General features: G+C 37.5%; 1 protein-coding gene across 2 annotated transcripts in view; it reads right to left on the reverse strand.

The window, feature by feature from the left end:
• Positions 1-16,428, reverse strand: part of USP45 (ubiquitin specific peptidase 45) — an 80,951-nt gene that overhangs the window by 28,540 nt on the left and 35,983 nt on the right. The window contains exons 9-13 of one of the 2 annotated variants that reach the window (XM_033234683.1): positions 12,644-12,731; positions 4,887-4,968; positions 2,050-2,141; positions 483-539; positions 9-152 (exon numbers count right to left, since the gene is read on the reverse strand). In XM_033234683.1, coding sequence (XP_033090574.1) covers positions 9-152; positions 483-539; positions 2,050-2,141; positions 4,887-4,968; positions 12,644-12,731 — 463 coding nt within the window. The remainder of the gene's footprint in view (positions 1-8; positions 153-482; positions 540-2,049; positions 2,142-4,886; positions 4,969-12,643; positions 12,732-16,428) is intronic. The other variant, XM_033234684.1, reaches the window with a different exon arrangement.

Raw genomic sequence — 16,428 nt, forward strand, 5'->3', positions numbered from 1 at the left:
GGTCTTACCTTATCTTTAGATGAAGAATGCTTCTTGGCAGCTCTAGGTTGATGAATATTTTCTACAGTAACATTGCCATTGTATCGATCATGATCTGTCTCCCGTAAACTTCTATATTTATTCATTCTTCCCAAAAGTAAAGGTTTTGAAACCTATGTAAATGCCACGTACAGAACACAAAACCTCTTTAGCAAATAAATTCTGGATGTCCTCATCTTAAAATTTTTAACTGATTTGAAATACAAAAAATTAAATTCTCAAAATAAAAAGTGTTTAAGAGTTTAAATTCCTTGAGAATAAAAACCATATCATACTTTATGCATACTTACACAAACCCCCAAATCAGACTCAATTACAAATACAAACTCAATTATATAAAAAAAAAATGACTCTCAGATATCTCGTAATATACTCAACAAATGTTTAAATAAATGATTAAATGTTCTTCACAAAAGCTTCATCATTAGTTTTCTTCTCCTTACCCTTTCTTCTATTATAGGAAGTGAAATATCAATGAATGGATCTTTCACTGTGGAGATCTTAAAAGGAAAACACATTGAAAACTTCAGTTAGAATTCTAACATAAACACATAGTTTTGTAACTTCCTGGGCAACCTAAAATTTTACATCAAAACATATTCCTGAAAAAACAGCGATTTAATTGGGTATTGTAGCACATTGTTAATTGAAACAACATACTCTCAAACATCACTGAACGTGATCCAATTGAACTTTATATTACTGTCAATATGGCCTGTAATATTTAAAATAACTTCAAAATAAACTGTTTAATAAAACAGATTAAAGAGACTAGACATTTTTGGTGAGCTTAGGGCTGTAACATAAGTAAACTATGAAATGTTAAGAAAAAGCCATGAAAAAAAGCAGGGAGCTTGGCTGTGTTTTATAGATTCTTTAAGATAATTCTGTTTTAAAAGATACTCTCTATCTTGTGTGAGAGAAATCAACTTCTGTGTTGAATAGTCTAGAAACTTAAATAATCATGGTCGTACATTCTTTGTTTCAATGTGACAGGCTAGAATGAGATATAATTTATAATCCTGCTTCTTTAAGGCTACAGAACACAGAAAAATACTCCATAATCTGGGACAGGAAAATGAATAAAGGCTCCTTTTACTATTAAAATCTAACAGAAATTAAAACCTATCATACTCTAAGTCATACACTTACAGAAATATTCCTTACCAAGCAATTGAAAATCTACAAAAAATTCATACATGCTTTAAGTTGTTAAAGATGGCATTCAAAATAAAAATTATTAAATTCAAAGTGAGTGAAGTCTACACAAAAATCTTTAATACGCCATATAAACTTGAAATCAAATGTGATATAACCACCCTAAATTATGTTAATACATTAAATTATTTATATTGGAATTACTTTTTTTTTTTTTTTGAAGCTGTGTCTTGCTCTTTGCCCAGGCTGTAGTGCAGTAGCGCAATCTCAGCTCACTGCAACCCCACCTCCTGGGTTCAAGTGATTCTCCTGCCTCAGCCTCCCAAGTCATTGGGACTACAGGCTCCCACCACCATGCCTGGCTAATTGTTTTGTATTTTTTTAAGTAGAGACAGGGTTTCACCATGTTGGCCAGGCTGGTCTTGCATTCCTGACCTCAAGTGATCTGCCGGCCTTGGCCTCCCAAAGTACTGGGATTACAGGCATAAGCCACTGCCCCCAGTCTGGAATTACACTTTAGGGCACTGCAATGTAACATAGTTACTCTCTTCACAGAAGTTTTTCTCTCACTTCAAACAGAGAGCTAATGAATTTCAGTATATTAAGATAAGCTAAAACTGCCTCATAGGTGTGTCATGAGGAAAAATAACACAAAACACATTTACTTTTAAAAATATATAAATTACCACATTACTTTCTAGGAGTATAGTGTATAAAAAGACTTTCAAGAATTATGTAATCATCTGTCACAAATTTTAAAAATGACTGCCAACAATTATATGTGAAAGAAAATACAATAAAAATGATGTGATTGTAATCCATTCCATGTGAATTGAATTCTAAAGTACCTACATTTGCACATTCTTCACACATGACCGTGCTAGTTAATTCACCAATAAAGATCCGATCTATGAAGTTCATTTTCACACCTTCTTTTCCATATGCTGTAAAAATCATACTTTTTAATGCAAAAAACATATCAACCATCCATCTAGCAGTATAATAGGCTATCTTCTGGTTATTCAAAAGTAATCTGAATAAGATATTCTGTACTACATTTAATAATATATTTTACTATACATACAATATTCCAATGTCTTTCTCCTTTACAATTTTGTAGCAGATTTGACTATCAACTATTTTAGTCTCCAAGAAATAATGAACTGTTCTTAAACTTAACAGGTAAAACAAAACAATAACCACTATTCCTACCACACCTCAACCACTCCCATTAAAACTTATAAAACCTCATGTCTAACCAGTAGTACACAGAAGAATGGAAAAGGAGATTATGCTATCAGGACTACGGATGCCAGGATCATGGCTACGAAAATAACAGAGTCGTAAAACGCAAGTGTAAGGAATTAACATAGGCAATTAAGAACTCAGCCGGGCGCGGTGGCTCAAGCCTGTAATCCCAGCACTTTGGGAGACCGAGACGGGCAGATCACTAGGTCAGGAGATGGAGACCATCTTGGCTAACACGGTGAAACCCCGTCTCTACTAAAAAATACAAAAAACTAGCCAGGTGAGGTGGCGGGCGCCTGTAGTCCCAGCTACTCGGGAGGCTGAGGCAGGAGAATGGCCTAAACTCGGGAGGCGGAGCTTGCAGTGAGCTGAGATCCGGCCACTGCACTCCAGCCTGGGCCACAGAGCAAGACTCCATCTCAAAAAAAAAAAAAAAAAAAAAAAAAAACTCAGCTAAGAACATGGTTATATTTTTAAAAGTTAAAATTATTTTGCTCAGGAAATATTTATAAATTAAAAAAACATGCCTATGACTTGCTTTAAAATAACCTGAGGTTGGCTGGGCACAGTGGCTCAAGCCTGTAATCCCAGCGCTTTGGGAGGCCGAAGCGGGCGGATCACGAAGTCAGGAGATGGAGACCATCCTGGCTAACATGGTGAAACCCCGTCTCTACTAAAAATACAAAAAAAATTAGCCAGGCGTGGGGGCGGGCGCCTGTAGTCCCAGCTACTCAGGAGGCTGAGGCAGGAGAATGGAGTGAACCCAGGAGGCGGAGCTTACAGTGAGCCGAGATGGCGCCACTGGACTCCAGCCTGGGGGACAGAGCGAGACTCCGTCTCAAAAAATAAAATAAAATAGGGCCGGGCGCGGTGGCTCAAGCCTGTAATCCCAGCACTTTGGGAGGCCGAGACGGGCGGATCACGAGGTCAGGAGATCGAGACCATCCTGGCTAACACGGTGAAACCCCGTCTCTACTAAAAATACAAAAACTAGCCGGGCGAGGTGGCGGGCGCCTGTAGTCCCAGCTACTCGGGAGGCTGAGGCAGGAGAACGGCGTAAACCCGGGAGGCGGAGCTTGCAGTGAGCTGAGATCCAGCCACTGCGCTCCAGCCTGGGCGACAGAGCAAGACTCCGTCTCAAAAAAAAAAAAAATAAAAAAATAAAATAAAATAAAATAAAATAAAAAATAACCTGAGGTTGGGAGAAAATAGATTAAACATAAACCATGGACGCAGTTTAAGTTAGGTGACAGATATAAAAGGGCTGCATTATACTATTCTCTCTACTTTAATAAAAATTTGAAACTTGCCATCATAAGCCATGGGAGGAAAAAGTACATTAACAAACCTATTCACCCCTTTCAGACTTATGTTTTGAGCCTCTATCTTCAAGTTTCATACAAACAATATTTAAGATCATTTAAAGTATTACAGCACTGAATGACAGAAAACATATCTGAATATATCAACAAACAATTAAAATTGTATTTAAAAATACTATAATAATAAAGATGTTTCATCAAGAAAAACTACAAGCGATTGGAAATAGAGATTACAAAACTGGAAAACGGGAAAGAAAAACTGGGTTGTTATTCTAAATATCCACGAGATGGCACTATCTCAACACAAAAGAACAAGGCATACTTGAGCAGCTACAGTTTAAAAAAATCTTGAACCCATTAAGGGGTTCAATAAAGTGCACAGTAACAATGTGTGTATGTTTGTAAATTATAGACCCGTAGTACATACATTATAAAACCACAAAAACAAAAGTTAGAAAAAATTACAAATAATATTTTTAAATATATTCTAAAAATTACTTCATGCTAATATTAGTTAGTATCTCAATGCAGAATATACACTTAGGGCAAGGTATATAAACCCACACTGTAGTATTGATAATGATAAATAACCAACTTTGATTAGGTAATCATCATTTGGAGCTCATATTTTTACGGATGCATAGCAAACACTAGGAGTAGGCAAAGTGCACTTACACTTGACATACTAGCACTCTCTTCAATGAATGGTTTATTTGCAGGAGTCTTTGGAGCACTTAAGCATTTTGTCTAGCTACATCTAAAAAAAATCCATAAATCCATTGATCCAAACACATGTCAAATGATACAATAAATGTGAACTTTCAAGTGTGGTTGCTACTTTCAACAACCTTTCAAGTTTCCCTTAGAAGACCTCACATAAAGGTATCAGTGTCAATCTGTATATGTGGTATTAGCTTTATTTTTATAAATTCACATGAATACATTCTAGCATTTTCTATGTTCCACTAAAGTCTTTTACAGACATTGCAGCAACTGTGCCCTCCTTTTGAAGCCGCTACTTTGGTGTATTAGTTCACATAATGCTCAGTTCTTTTTCCAACTAAAATAAAAATTTAATATTTTCTTAAAGAAAAAAGTCGAAACAAAGAGTCAACATACCTTTGACTTTTTTTCTAGTTTCATCATCAGCAGTTTTAGTAGTTGGGTTGTTAAATGCTTTTAGAATGCTAGCTTGTATTCGCTGTAAAACAAAGTTAATAGATTCTGGTCTAGTAATAGTTAACTCAGGCCTCATCCTCCTAATAAAAGAAGGCTTAGAGTAAATTCATTTGCCCTCTTTCTTCCTTCTCCCTGTCTCTAAAGTGACACTTCTTAATTAGAACCAAAAAAGAAAACAGACCATATGAAATTTATTGTCTATGAAGACCATTCTATATTAAGAAGCTATCAAGCTGCTTACTATAATCTCTATGCTATGTGGACTACCTCATTTATATACACATATAAATCAAGTCCAAACTTATCAATTAATGTCCATAGCAAGAAGAATCTCCCAAATTTTAATTATGGTTTTACTTGAACTTAGTTGTCAATGATTTGTCTTCAGCAGCTCTCAGTAAATGTCAAGGTTTATATTATATATTTCTACATCTCTTGTGTATGTTTTAGGAAAGACACAATCTCACTGAAAAGTTTCAGAATAAAACTACATACTCCAAGAATAAAACTTAGTAAGTGACCTTTTTACATTAACTATGCCCCTAATTAGTGGATGAATTTTGTCTTCCTAATTCAGATTATGACAATAGGATGAGGGAAAAGTTTGTTAATTATCTTTCAAAACTAAAAAAAAATTTTTTTTTGAGAGAGAGTCTTGTTTTGTTGCCCAGGCTGGAGTGCAGTGGTGTGATCACCACCCACTGCAGCTTTGACCTCCCTCGGTTCAAGTGATCCTCCTGCCTCAGCCTCCCAAGTACCTGGGACTATAGGCACACACCATGACACCTGACTAATTTGTTTTAAATTTTTTGTAGAGATGGGGTTTTGCCAAGTTGCCCAGGCTGGTCTTAAGCTCCTGAGCTCGAGCAAGCCACCTGCCTCAGCCTCCCAAAGTGCTGGAATTACAGGCATGAGCTGTCACACCTGGTTTTTTTGTTTTTTGTTTTTTGTAGAGACAGGCTCTTCCTATGTTGCCCAGGCTGGTCTCGAATTCCCAAAGTGCTGGGATTACAGGTGGTGCCTGGCCCTTCCTATCTTTTAATTGGGATAAATCAGTATGATATATTAAGTGAAAAAAGACAAACTACAAAAAGTTATATATATGGTATATGCCACCTTTTGAATAAAGAAGAAAAGAGCATAAAGGAAGAAAGACAAGAACATGGGATGTAAGCAATGGCAAGGCCAAAACACAAGAGAGGCAAAGGGAACTCCCGGGAGCATGGTTAGGAGGAATTCCAGAAGGATATGTGTACATCAGACATGAGAGGTAAAGAACCCAGATTGGAGCAATGAGACTTATGAATCAGACATATTGTCAACACCAAGATTCCCTTCTGCCATTATAACATGCTTTTAATCTAAGAACACAATATATGGAGAAGGAGGTGCTCACGTTCTTATTCTTGCTCCATGCCCTGCTGCCCGGATGAGCAGAAGACACTCGTGACCCCTCAGAATTGTTCTGCTGTGTATAATTTATGTTTCTTCTGTGTATGATATATGTTTTTTAACACATTCTCCTCCAATAATTGTGAAACCGAGTTTCACTTATTATTAACTGGCCTGTGATTAACACATTATATTTCCTATAACTGTTTACTGTCCTCCTCAAGCATACTTTGAAAATTAATACAAGGTCAAAACACTTAAATATTTTACAAAGTAGGGGATAAAAGCAAACATAAAGCAATTCATATCATGTGACACAAGTCCTGAAATACACTAATATACTATAAAGAAATCAAACATTAAAATGTCTCCCAGAAGCTATTAAATACTGAAATAATCTCCAATTCAGACTCAAATAAATTTGAAAGCTGATATAATTCAGACATTGTCTAAGCTAAAGTTGACTTTTACGCCTTGAAAAAGAATTTATTGAACTAAAGTAAACAAATTGGAATTGCGTAAATTCCATGCAGGGGAAATAAATGAAAAATTCCAATAAATACCAATGTTCACCTGTAAATATTTCATATAATCATACTTTCAAACAACTCAAGAGAAATACTTCTAACTCAACTTAGTCTGTAAATTTATCCTACAATTTAAACATTTTACTAATTCAGACATGATTTTTGATATGATTTAATGAAACTTCGCTATATATCCTGAAATGTCATATCACTCAAAAGAAGCTAAAAAGTTACCAATTCGAGCAGCAGGAAAAAAGCAAAAAAGCTGTGATTACACTCTAAAAAGAGTAAAATGAAATTGTTTACCGTATTAACTTTTACATATTAGACTTATGCTTTTTAATTTCTATCCTAACCATGAATTTATATTCCCTACTCTAAACTGCTTAAAAGTTAATAGGTAATTCATCAAGTTGAGGAAAATGAATGAGTTTAGGTCCATATACAATAGCTCATTGTTAGGAGTTGTGCTTTGAACAATTTAGGTTAAAAGAAAGATACTTTGGTCAGGGAGCTGTTAATAACTGTAGTACGTAATCAATTAGCAGTATCAAGGTTCAACTATTTCAAATCTCCACCTTATACTTCAAAAACAAGAATGAGAATAATGTACAGTTTAAGTTAGCTGAGATAGTCTGCCTTTAAAATAATTCTAACCAACAATGTATTATAGTAATAAATCTTTAATAAAAAGGTAATATTAATTTATTGACTGCAAATTATAAGGAAAAAACAAAGAAGCATAAATTTATAAATTAAAAAGACTGCCTTATAAAAGAACTATTTCTAGGAAATTTGATTTTGTACACGAAAAATTTACAATTTCTGCACAAATGATCCCTTAAGTACTATATTCAGCAAGAGTCTATTCCTCAACTTTGTAGTTCAGAAAAGACTTTAATGAAACCATATGAAAGGAGGTCAGTAGTTTTTCATCATTACTAAAAGATTCTGGTGGCAGACGTAACATTGTAGCCTTTCTTCAATCAAGAAAACACATGGCAGTGACACACTACAACAACAGCACGATTAACAGCTGTGGAGTTCCCAGGCCAGACAATGCAGCTCCTGCCCCAATACTCACTGTAGCTGACCGTCAGGACTGTCCTCGCTTATGAAACTGAATAGATCCACAGACTTGACATTTTAATTTCACTGCACCGTCTAAAGCTCTCAAATAGTGCAAGAAAGATAACAGTTTTCAAAACCAACATGTCCTGCTGTGCTGCCTAAGATACTGTGCATCCCACTGCACCATTATGACCAAACAATAACTTTATTATAACAAAGACTGCTATCAAATTATAGAGTTTTAGGGAAAAAAAATGACAGGGATATATTTTACTTTTTTTTATAATACCAACAGAAAAAAAAAAAAAAACCCCAAGACATAATTTTAATCCATTCACATGACTTTTAACTTCACTCACTTTTTTTTTTTTTTTTTTTTGAGAACATGTCTCACTCCCTCACCCAGGCTAGAGTGCAGTGCCACGATCTCGGCTCACTGCAACCTCCACCTGAGTTCAAGCGATTCTCCTGCCTCAGTCTCCTGAGTAGCTAGGATTACAGGCACGCGCCACCACGCTTAGCTAATTTTTGTATTTTTAGTAGACACGGGGTTTCACCATGTTGGCCAAGCTGGTCTCAAACTCCTGACCTCCGGTGATCCACCCACCTCAGCCTTCCAAACTGCTGGGATTACAGGAATGAGCCACCATGCCCAGCCCACTTACATAATTTTTAATTCCATTTAATGATATATGACCACCACATAGTAAATGTATTCCTGCAAACCCCAGGAAAAAAATAATTCTAGCAATTGATAAATCTGAATTAATCTTAAAGTAACTCATATCATCTGTAGGCCCATTTACTGTTTATAATATAAACAGCAACCTGTTCCCACCCTGCCAACATGCATCTACCCCTTAACAAGAACAGCATTATATCATAATTATTGAATCCAATTTAATACTTTTCCAAATAGTAAAATAATTGTGGTTACATTTTAAATAGCAGGCTTAAAATCATTATTTCTACTGACTACAGATGTCCAAGCATTAAAACTAAACTTCAATCAGCAGTATTTTATAGAATTAGAAAGATCATTAGTTTGGGAGTCAGAAAGACTTGAGTTTGAAGCTCAACTCTAAGTATCAGTTCCTAGCTCTAAGACAATGTGATCAAATACTAACTAGGGGATTACGCTAATATCAATGGTTAACTAATTATAAATCTTTTTTTTCTTTTTTAGACATAATGTAGGTAAAATGACACAGTATTATCCTGTCAGTTTATTAGTTTATTCAAATACAACATATTCAAAATAATTGCAAATCACAAAGAAACTAGCTAGTACAACATATAAGAATAATTATTTTGATTTCTTCCCAATTCAAATTCTCAAAAGAAGTGGTGTTTAAGGTTAAGCACATACAACTCAGTCAAAAAACATTCACAGGGAGCCTGGAGTGGCAGCTCATGCCTGTGATCTCAGCACTTTGGGAGGTCAAGGCAGGCAGATTACTTGAGGTCAGGAGTTTGACACCAGCCTGGTCAAAGTGGTAAAACCCTGTCTCTACTAAAAATACAAAAAAAAAAAAAAAAAATTAGCCAGGCTTGGTGATATGTGTCTGTAATCCCAGCTATTCGGGAGGCTGAGGCTGAGGCAGGAGAATCACTTGACCCCAAGAGGTTGGAGGTTGCAGTGAGCCGAGATCACAACACCACACTTCAGCCTAAGCAGCAGAGTAAGACACTGTCTAAATAAATAAATAAGCAAGCCTAGTCAACATGGTGAAACCCCATTTCTACTAAAAGTACAAAAATTAGCTGGGAATGGTGGCACACACTTGTAATCCCAGCTGCTTGGGAGGCTGAGGCCAGGAGAATCACATGAACCTGGGAGGCAGAGGTTGCAGTGAGGTGAGATCATGCCACTGCACTCCAGGCTGGGTGACAGAGACCCTGTGTCAAAAAAAAAAAAAAAAACCACACACACACACAAACAAAAATTCACAGAACACCTACTATGTGCAAGGTACACAGGACAGAGACAATACATAGTACCATTCCTCAAACAGATCACAATCTAAGAAAGCTGACAGACAGGGACATAAATCTAAATAGAAAGTGGTAGCGTTTATGATCAATTATATAAAAGTAGAGAAGTGGCAGAAAGGGAATGACACCTCTAAAAGCTGAATTCAATTAGCTTAATAAGAAAGTCAATAAACAGATAATTAAAAACGGACAATTAAAAATAGGATTGTGATACGTGATGTTTTGTAGCAGGAGAGAGTAATTAACTCAATCCTTATTTTTAAAGGAAACTTTAAAGAAAATGTTAGAACTCTAATTTTCTCTTCACTGGAAACTGGTCACTGTCAGGCCTCTGAGTCCAAGCTAAGCCATTATATCCCCAGTGACCTGCACGTACACATCCAGATGTCCTGAAGCAACTGAAGATCCACAGACATGAAAATAGCTTAATTGATGACATTCCACCATTGTGATTTGTTTCTACCCCATCCTAACTGATTAATGTTCTTCATAATCTCCCCCACCCTTAAGAAGTTTCGTTGTAATTCTCTCCACCCTTGAGAATGTACTTTGTGAGATCCACCCCCTGACCCCAAAACATTGCTCTTAACTCCACCGCCTATCCCAAAACCTATAAGAACTCATGATAATCCCATCACCTTTGCTGACTCCTTTTTCGGACTCAGCCCGCCTGCACCCAGGTGAAATAAACAGCCATGTTGCTCACACAAAGCCTGTTTGGTGATCTCTTCACACGGCCACATGAAATAGTCACTAGGAGTAAAGAGACACTGCCACACTACAATTAAAACACAGGATTTTTGTTGTTGTTTTTTGAGGTAGGCCCTTGCTCTGTTGCCCAGGCTGGAGTGCAGTGGTGCGATCACAGGTCACTGCAACCTCCGCCTCTCGGGTTCAAGTGGTTCTCATGCCTCAGTCACCCGAGAAGCTGGGATTACAAGTGTGCACCACCACGCATGGCTAATTTTTGTGTTTTTAGTAGACACATGGTTTCACTATGTTGACCAGGCTGGTCTGAAATTCCTGAGCTCAAGTGATCCACCCACCTTGGCCTCCCAGAGTGCTGGAATTACAAGCATGAGCCACCACACCTGGCAGAATTTTTTTTTAAAAAAGGAAGGTCCATCATGCCTAGCACTAGCTTGTATGTACTTCACTGAACACTTGGCTGCTTTTATTACATATTACCATATAGATTAAGAAGCATATTTGCCTTGGATGGAAAACAGGTTTTCACCTATTATTCCAATTATAACTGACAAGGGCTGCCCACAGTGGTGTGCTCAGAAAATAATTCTGGACTGTTAGGAATGATTAACAATGTCTTTTATGAGTAAGAGGGAGGAAAATGGAGCGTGCGTACTGTGTATCCGACATCCTTAATATCTTGCATTTTTCTCTGATAAACTGAATCCTATGTGCATAGGAAACCCCTCCCGAGAAGAAGTTGAATTTAACTAATTTAACATTAAGGTCAATAAAGAGCCAATCATTTAGGGGATAGGCCTACAATCAACACTGTTTGGGGAATCTATCCAGACCATGGGCTATTCCTTTTCTGAGAAATGCTCTCTCATCCAAGAGGCTGGGACTCCTCTCTCCTAGCCACAAACAACTGATCCATGAGTGGAATCTAATCCAACATGGAATAATGAAGTTTCTCTCTACTGGGAATTTAAAAATCAAGAATCATGAATAGCCAGTATAGTTTTTACATACATGGAACTATGACATACAAATACTGCTTGGTCTGCATGGAGAAAAATGAAGAAAATTATCTACAGAGCCAGAGAAACTAGGATAAGAAGAAGAATGCTTTCTGGATTCCTGACAGATTTCCTGTTCCTATATCCCCCAGGAATATCTCCCTGCATCTTAAGATTCCCTCTTCTTTTTTTTTTTTTTTTTAATGGCGTTTCACTCTGTCACCCAGGCTGGAGTAGACTGGCACGATCTTGGCTCACTGCAACCTCCACCTCCGGGGTTCAAGCGTTTGTCTTGCCTCAGCCTCCCAAGTAGTTGGGATTACAGGTGCACGCTACCACGCCTGGCTAATTTTTATATTTTTAGTAGAGATAGGGTTTCACCATGTTTCCCAGGCTGGTCTTGAACTCTTGACCTCAGGTGATCCACCTGCCTCAGCCTTCCAAACTGTTGGGATTACAGGCATGAGCCACCATGCCCGGCCATAATTCCTTTTTACTTAAGCTAGTTTAAATTATTTTATTTACAGCCAAAGGGCATTAACTAAAAAGGACAATAGGGCTGTAAAAGATAAAGGTAAATATCTTACAGAAGAAAGAAAAAATATCTAGAATATTTATTCTAAAAAATTAAATTTTATTTCTCAACTGTACCTTTAAATTGCAGTAGAAATAACTTGTTTTTTGTTTGTTTGTTTTTTGAGACACAGTCTCACTCTGTCACCCAGGCTGGAGTAATGCAGTAGCATGACCTCGGCTCACTGCAACCTCTGCCTCCTGGGTTCAAGCAATTCTCATGTCTCAGCCTGCCAAGTAGCTGGAATTACAGGCATGCACCACCATACCTGGCTAATTTTTATGTTTTAGTAGAGAGGAGGTTTCACCATGTTGGCTAGGCTAGTCTCAAACTCCTGACCTCAGATGACACCCCGCCTTGGCCCCTCAATACTTCCTTAGTTTTGTATTCTCTTCTTGAAGAGAATATATGATATACATAAAGAAACCTGACCTTTGTTTCTTCTGTCCTCACTGCATCCAGAAGATAATGAAGAAGCTCCTGACTGTCCTGTTGCTGGAAATCTTTAAATCGAGGTGCCCTGTGATTTAAAGACAAAAGAGGAAAGAAAAAAAAGCATAATCATTCCATGGTTCGACACTCTTGTCTAAATGCACTTGAAATAGCATATTATTAGCCGGGTGCGGCAGCCTATGCCTGTAATCCCAGCACTTTGGGAGGCTGAGGGGCAGATCAGTTGAGCTCAGGAGTTCGAGACCAGCCTGGGCAACAAGGCAAAACCCCGTTCTCTACCAAAACACACACCCACACACACAAAATGGCATAAAGACGCAGTTTACTACTTTTCCAACTAAATAGACAAAATGTGATTACTGGTCTTCATTATCTCAGGATAAATATTCATCCTAATAATACAAAGAAAGTGAGTACCTGACTGCTAAAACATTAACTGGTAGTCAATCTAGCCTGTAAGAGGAAACACCACTCCAGACATTCTTGCTAACTAGCAGCACATAGCAACATGCTGACAACACTTTATTACCTTGATGGGCTTCCCTACCTGCACGTGGTGTCCAGAACCTACCTCCTAGATTAGAGATGAGGACAGAAATCAAGATGGACACATATTCTAGTCCTATCTGGACCTCCACAGCTGGCATCAGGAGAGGCAGAAACTGCAGAACCCTGCACTTATGCTGTACACTCCAAAGAAGGCCAGTGAAGTAGCAGACGACTAGAATAGGGAGCAGGAGAATCCTTTAGAGATCTTCACTAGCCAAGGGGTAGGTAGGAGGAGGGGGCAGTTTATGGCTTTCAAAGCAGACACACAAGAAGGAAATCATTCCTCAACAAAGAGAAATGGCTTCCACCATGTCTCTGCCTATAGCTCCATCTCAACCACTGCAAAAACTATTTACTGCCTTCTAAACCACTGAAGAAAATTTAATAAACTTAGATTTGCTTTTTCTTTTTTACCTAGGAATGGGCAAAAAAAAAAATCATAGGATGATTTATAGACTCTATGATGGAGCCTGTCTGAGCTACCCATATCAAGAGAGACTTTCAAACCTATTAAAGGATTAAAAGAGAAAAATCACCAAACACGTGAAAATATTCAGCCTATTCAAAATAAGGGGAACACTAAGGATTCCCAGGAAATATACTTTAGTAAAAGTACTGCCATGAGAAAGAGGAGAGGACTTTTGAAAACCTCAAGGCATAAGAGAAAAATACATGTACAAGCATAAATTATGAGACTGTCAAGAAAAAGAAATTTAATCCACTTCTATGTTCATCATAGTGCTATTCACAATGGCAAAGACATGGAATCAACCTAGGTGCCCATAAATGGTGGACTGGATAAAGAAAATGTGGTCCATATACACCATGGAATACTACACAGCCATAAAAAAAAAGAACAAAATCATGTCCTTTGCAGCAAGCAACATGGAAGCAGCTGAAAGCCGTCACCCTAAGTGAACTAATGCAGAAGCAGAAAACCAAATAAAACAAACACAAACACAAAGTTGAAGACCTTGCTCCCAAATAAGGCTCATCACAAGTGGTCAAAGTGTCTGATAATCAACACTGTAATAGAAACTTCAAGAGACTGGTTCGCGTACACACAACATGAATAAACCACAAATTATGCCAAGTGAAAGAAGTCAGATAAAAAAGAGTACACTATGTATGATTCCATTTCTATAGAATTCTCCCAAATGCAAACTAATCTATTGCAACAAAAACACAGGTAAGTGGTATACCACCCAGGGATGGAGTTTAGGGGAGAGGTTCCAGAGAAAGGGATTACAAAGGGGCCCCACAAAACTGTGGGGGGTGATGGATACATTCATTATATTGAATGAATGTATGTATATATACACACACACAAAGTGTATAGATATGTCAAAACTTATCCAATAGTATACTTTATTTTTCAGAGACACGGGGTGACAGGAGTGCAATGACACTAACAGCTCACTGTACACTCAAAACTCCCAGGCTCAAGTGATCCTCCTACCTCAGCCTCTAGAGTAGCTGGGACTACAGGTGCGCACCATCACACCTCTGGCAAATTTTTTTTTTCCATAGAGATAGAGTCTCCCTGTGTTGTCCTGGTTAGTCTCAAACTCCTGGCCTCAGGCAATTCTCCCACCTTGGCTCCCAAAGTGCTGGGATTATAGGTGTGAGCCACTGTGTCTGGCGCCAGTAGTACACTTTAAATATGTACAATTTACTTTATGTCAAATATACGTTAGTAAAGCTAATCAGAATATCCACCAATATAATTTACTATTCCAACAGACAAAAAAAAAATGATTATTTTGATATAGAAAAAGTATTTTTTAAAAATCCATTTCTTGATAAGAACTCTCAGAAAAATAGAAAAATTAAGAATAATTGGGAATTTCCTCAACCTGATAAAAGGCACGTATGAAAAAACTATAGTTATTATCACACTTATGTGTGAAAGACTGAAGGCTCTCCCTTTAAAATCAGGAATAAGGCAAGACACCCATTTCACCATTCCAACATTGTATTGGCAGTCCTTTTTCATCTTTTTTCCAAGAAGAGTCCCATTGCAATATGTATTGTATTGGTTGTCCTTGCCAGTGATATAAAATGAGAAAAATATATAAAATGATACAGATTGGAAAGAAATAAAACAATCTTCACTTGCCAATGACATTATTGTCTATATAAGAAATACCAACGAATCAGCAAAAAGCTAATAGAACTAGTAAAGCAAGTTGGGTAGGGTAGCAAGAAACAAGGTCAGTATACAAAAATCAACTGTATTTCTGTATATTAACAATGAACAATTGGAAAGTGAATTTTTTAAAAAGAGTACAATTCACAATAAATAGCATAAAAACATGAAATTCTTAAGATAAATCTAACAAAACATATGCAGGATTTATATGCTGAAAACTATACAACCTTGATGAGAAAAATCAAAGACCTAGAAAACTGGTAAGATATCATACATTAAAAGATTCAACATTGTTAAGATGTTGATTCTCCCCAAATTGATCTACACATTCAAAACAATCCCAACTGACAATCTGATTCTATAATTTACTTAGAAAAAAAAGGACCAGTCGGGTGCAGTGGCTCACGCCTGGAACCCAAGCACTTTGGGAGGCCAAGGCGGACAGATCACCTGAGGTTGGGAGTTCAAGACCAGCCTGACCAACATGGAGAAACCCGTCGCTAGTAAAAATACAAAATTAGCCAGGCGTGGTGGCGGGCGCCTGTAATCCCAGCTACTCGGGAGGCTGAGGCAGGAGAATTGCTTGAACCCAGGAGGTGGAGGTTGTAGTGAGCCAAGATCATGCCATTGCACTCCAGCCCAGGCAACAAGAGTGAAACTCTGTCTCAGAAAACAAAACAAAACAACAACAACAAAAACCTAGAATAGTTTGAAAAGGATGACCAAAATTTGAGAACTCATATTACTCAATTGCAAGACTTACTATGAAGCTACAGTAATCAGGACAGTGTAGGCTTTGGGGTAAAGATAAGACATACAGATCAATGAAACAGAATATAGTTCATAAATAAACCCAAACACATATGGCTTAAATCTTTACCTGATTAAAAAAAAAAAATATTTGGCCAGGCACGGTGGCTCACACCTGTAATCCCAGTACTTTGGGAGGCTGAGGCGGGCGGATCACAAGGTCAGGAGATAGAGACTATCCTGACTAACACGGTGAAACCCCATCTCTACTAAAAATACAAAAAATTAGCCGGGCGTGGTGGTGGGCGCCTGT

Source organism: Trachypithecus francoisi, unplaced genomic scaffold (assembly GCF_009764315.1).
Source record: "Trachypithecus francoisi isolate TF-2019V2 unplaced genomic scaffold, Tfra_2.0 Lachesis_group15, whole genome shotgun sequence".
NCBI classification, from domain to species: domain Eukaryota; kingdom Metazoa; phylum Chordata; class Mammalia; order Primates; family Cercopithecidae; genus Trachypithecus; species Trachypithecus francoisi.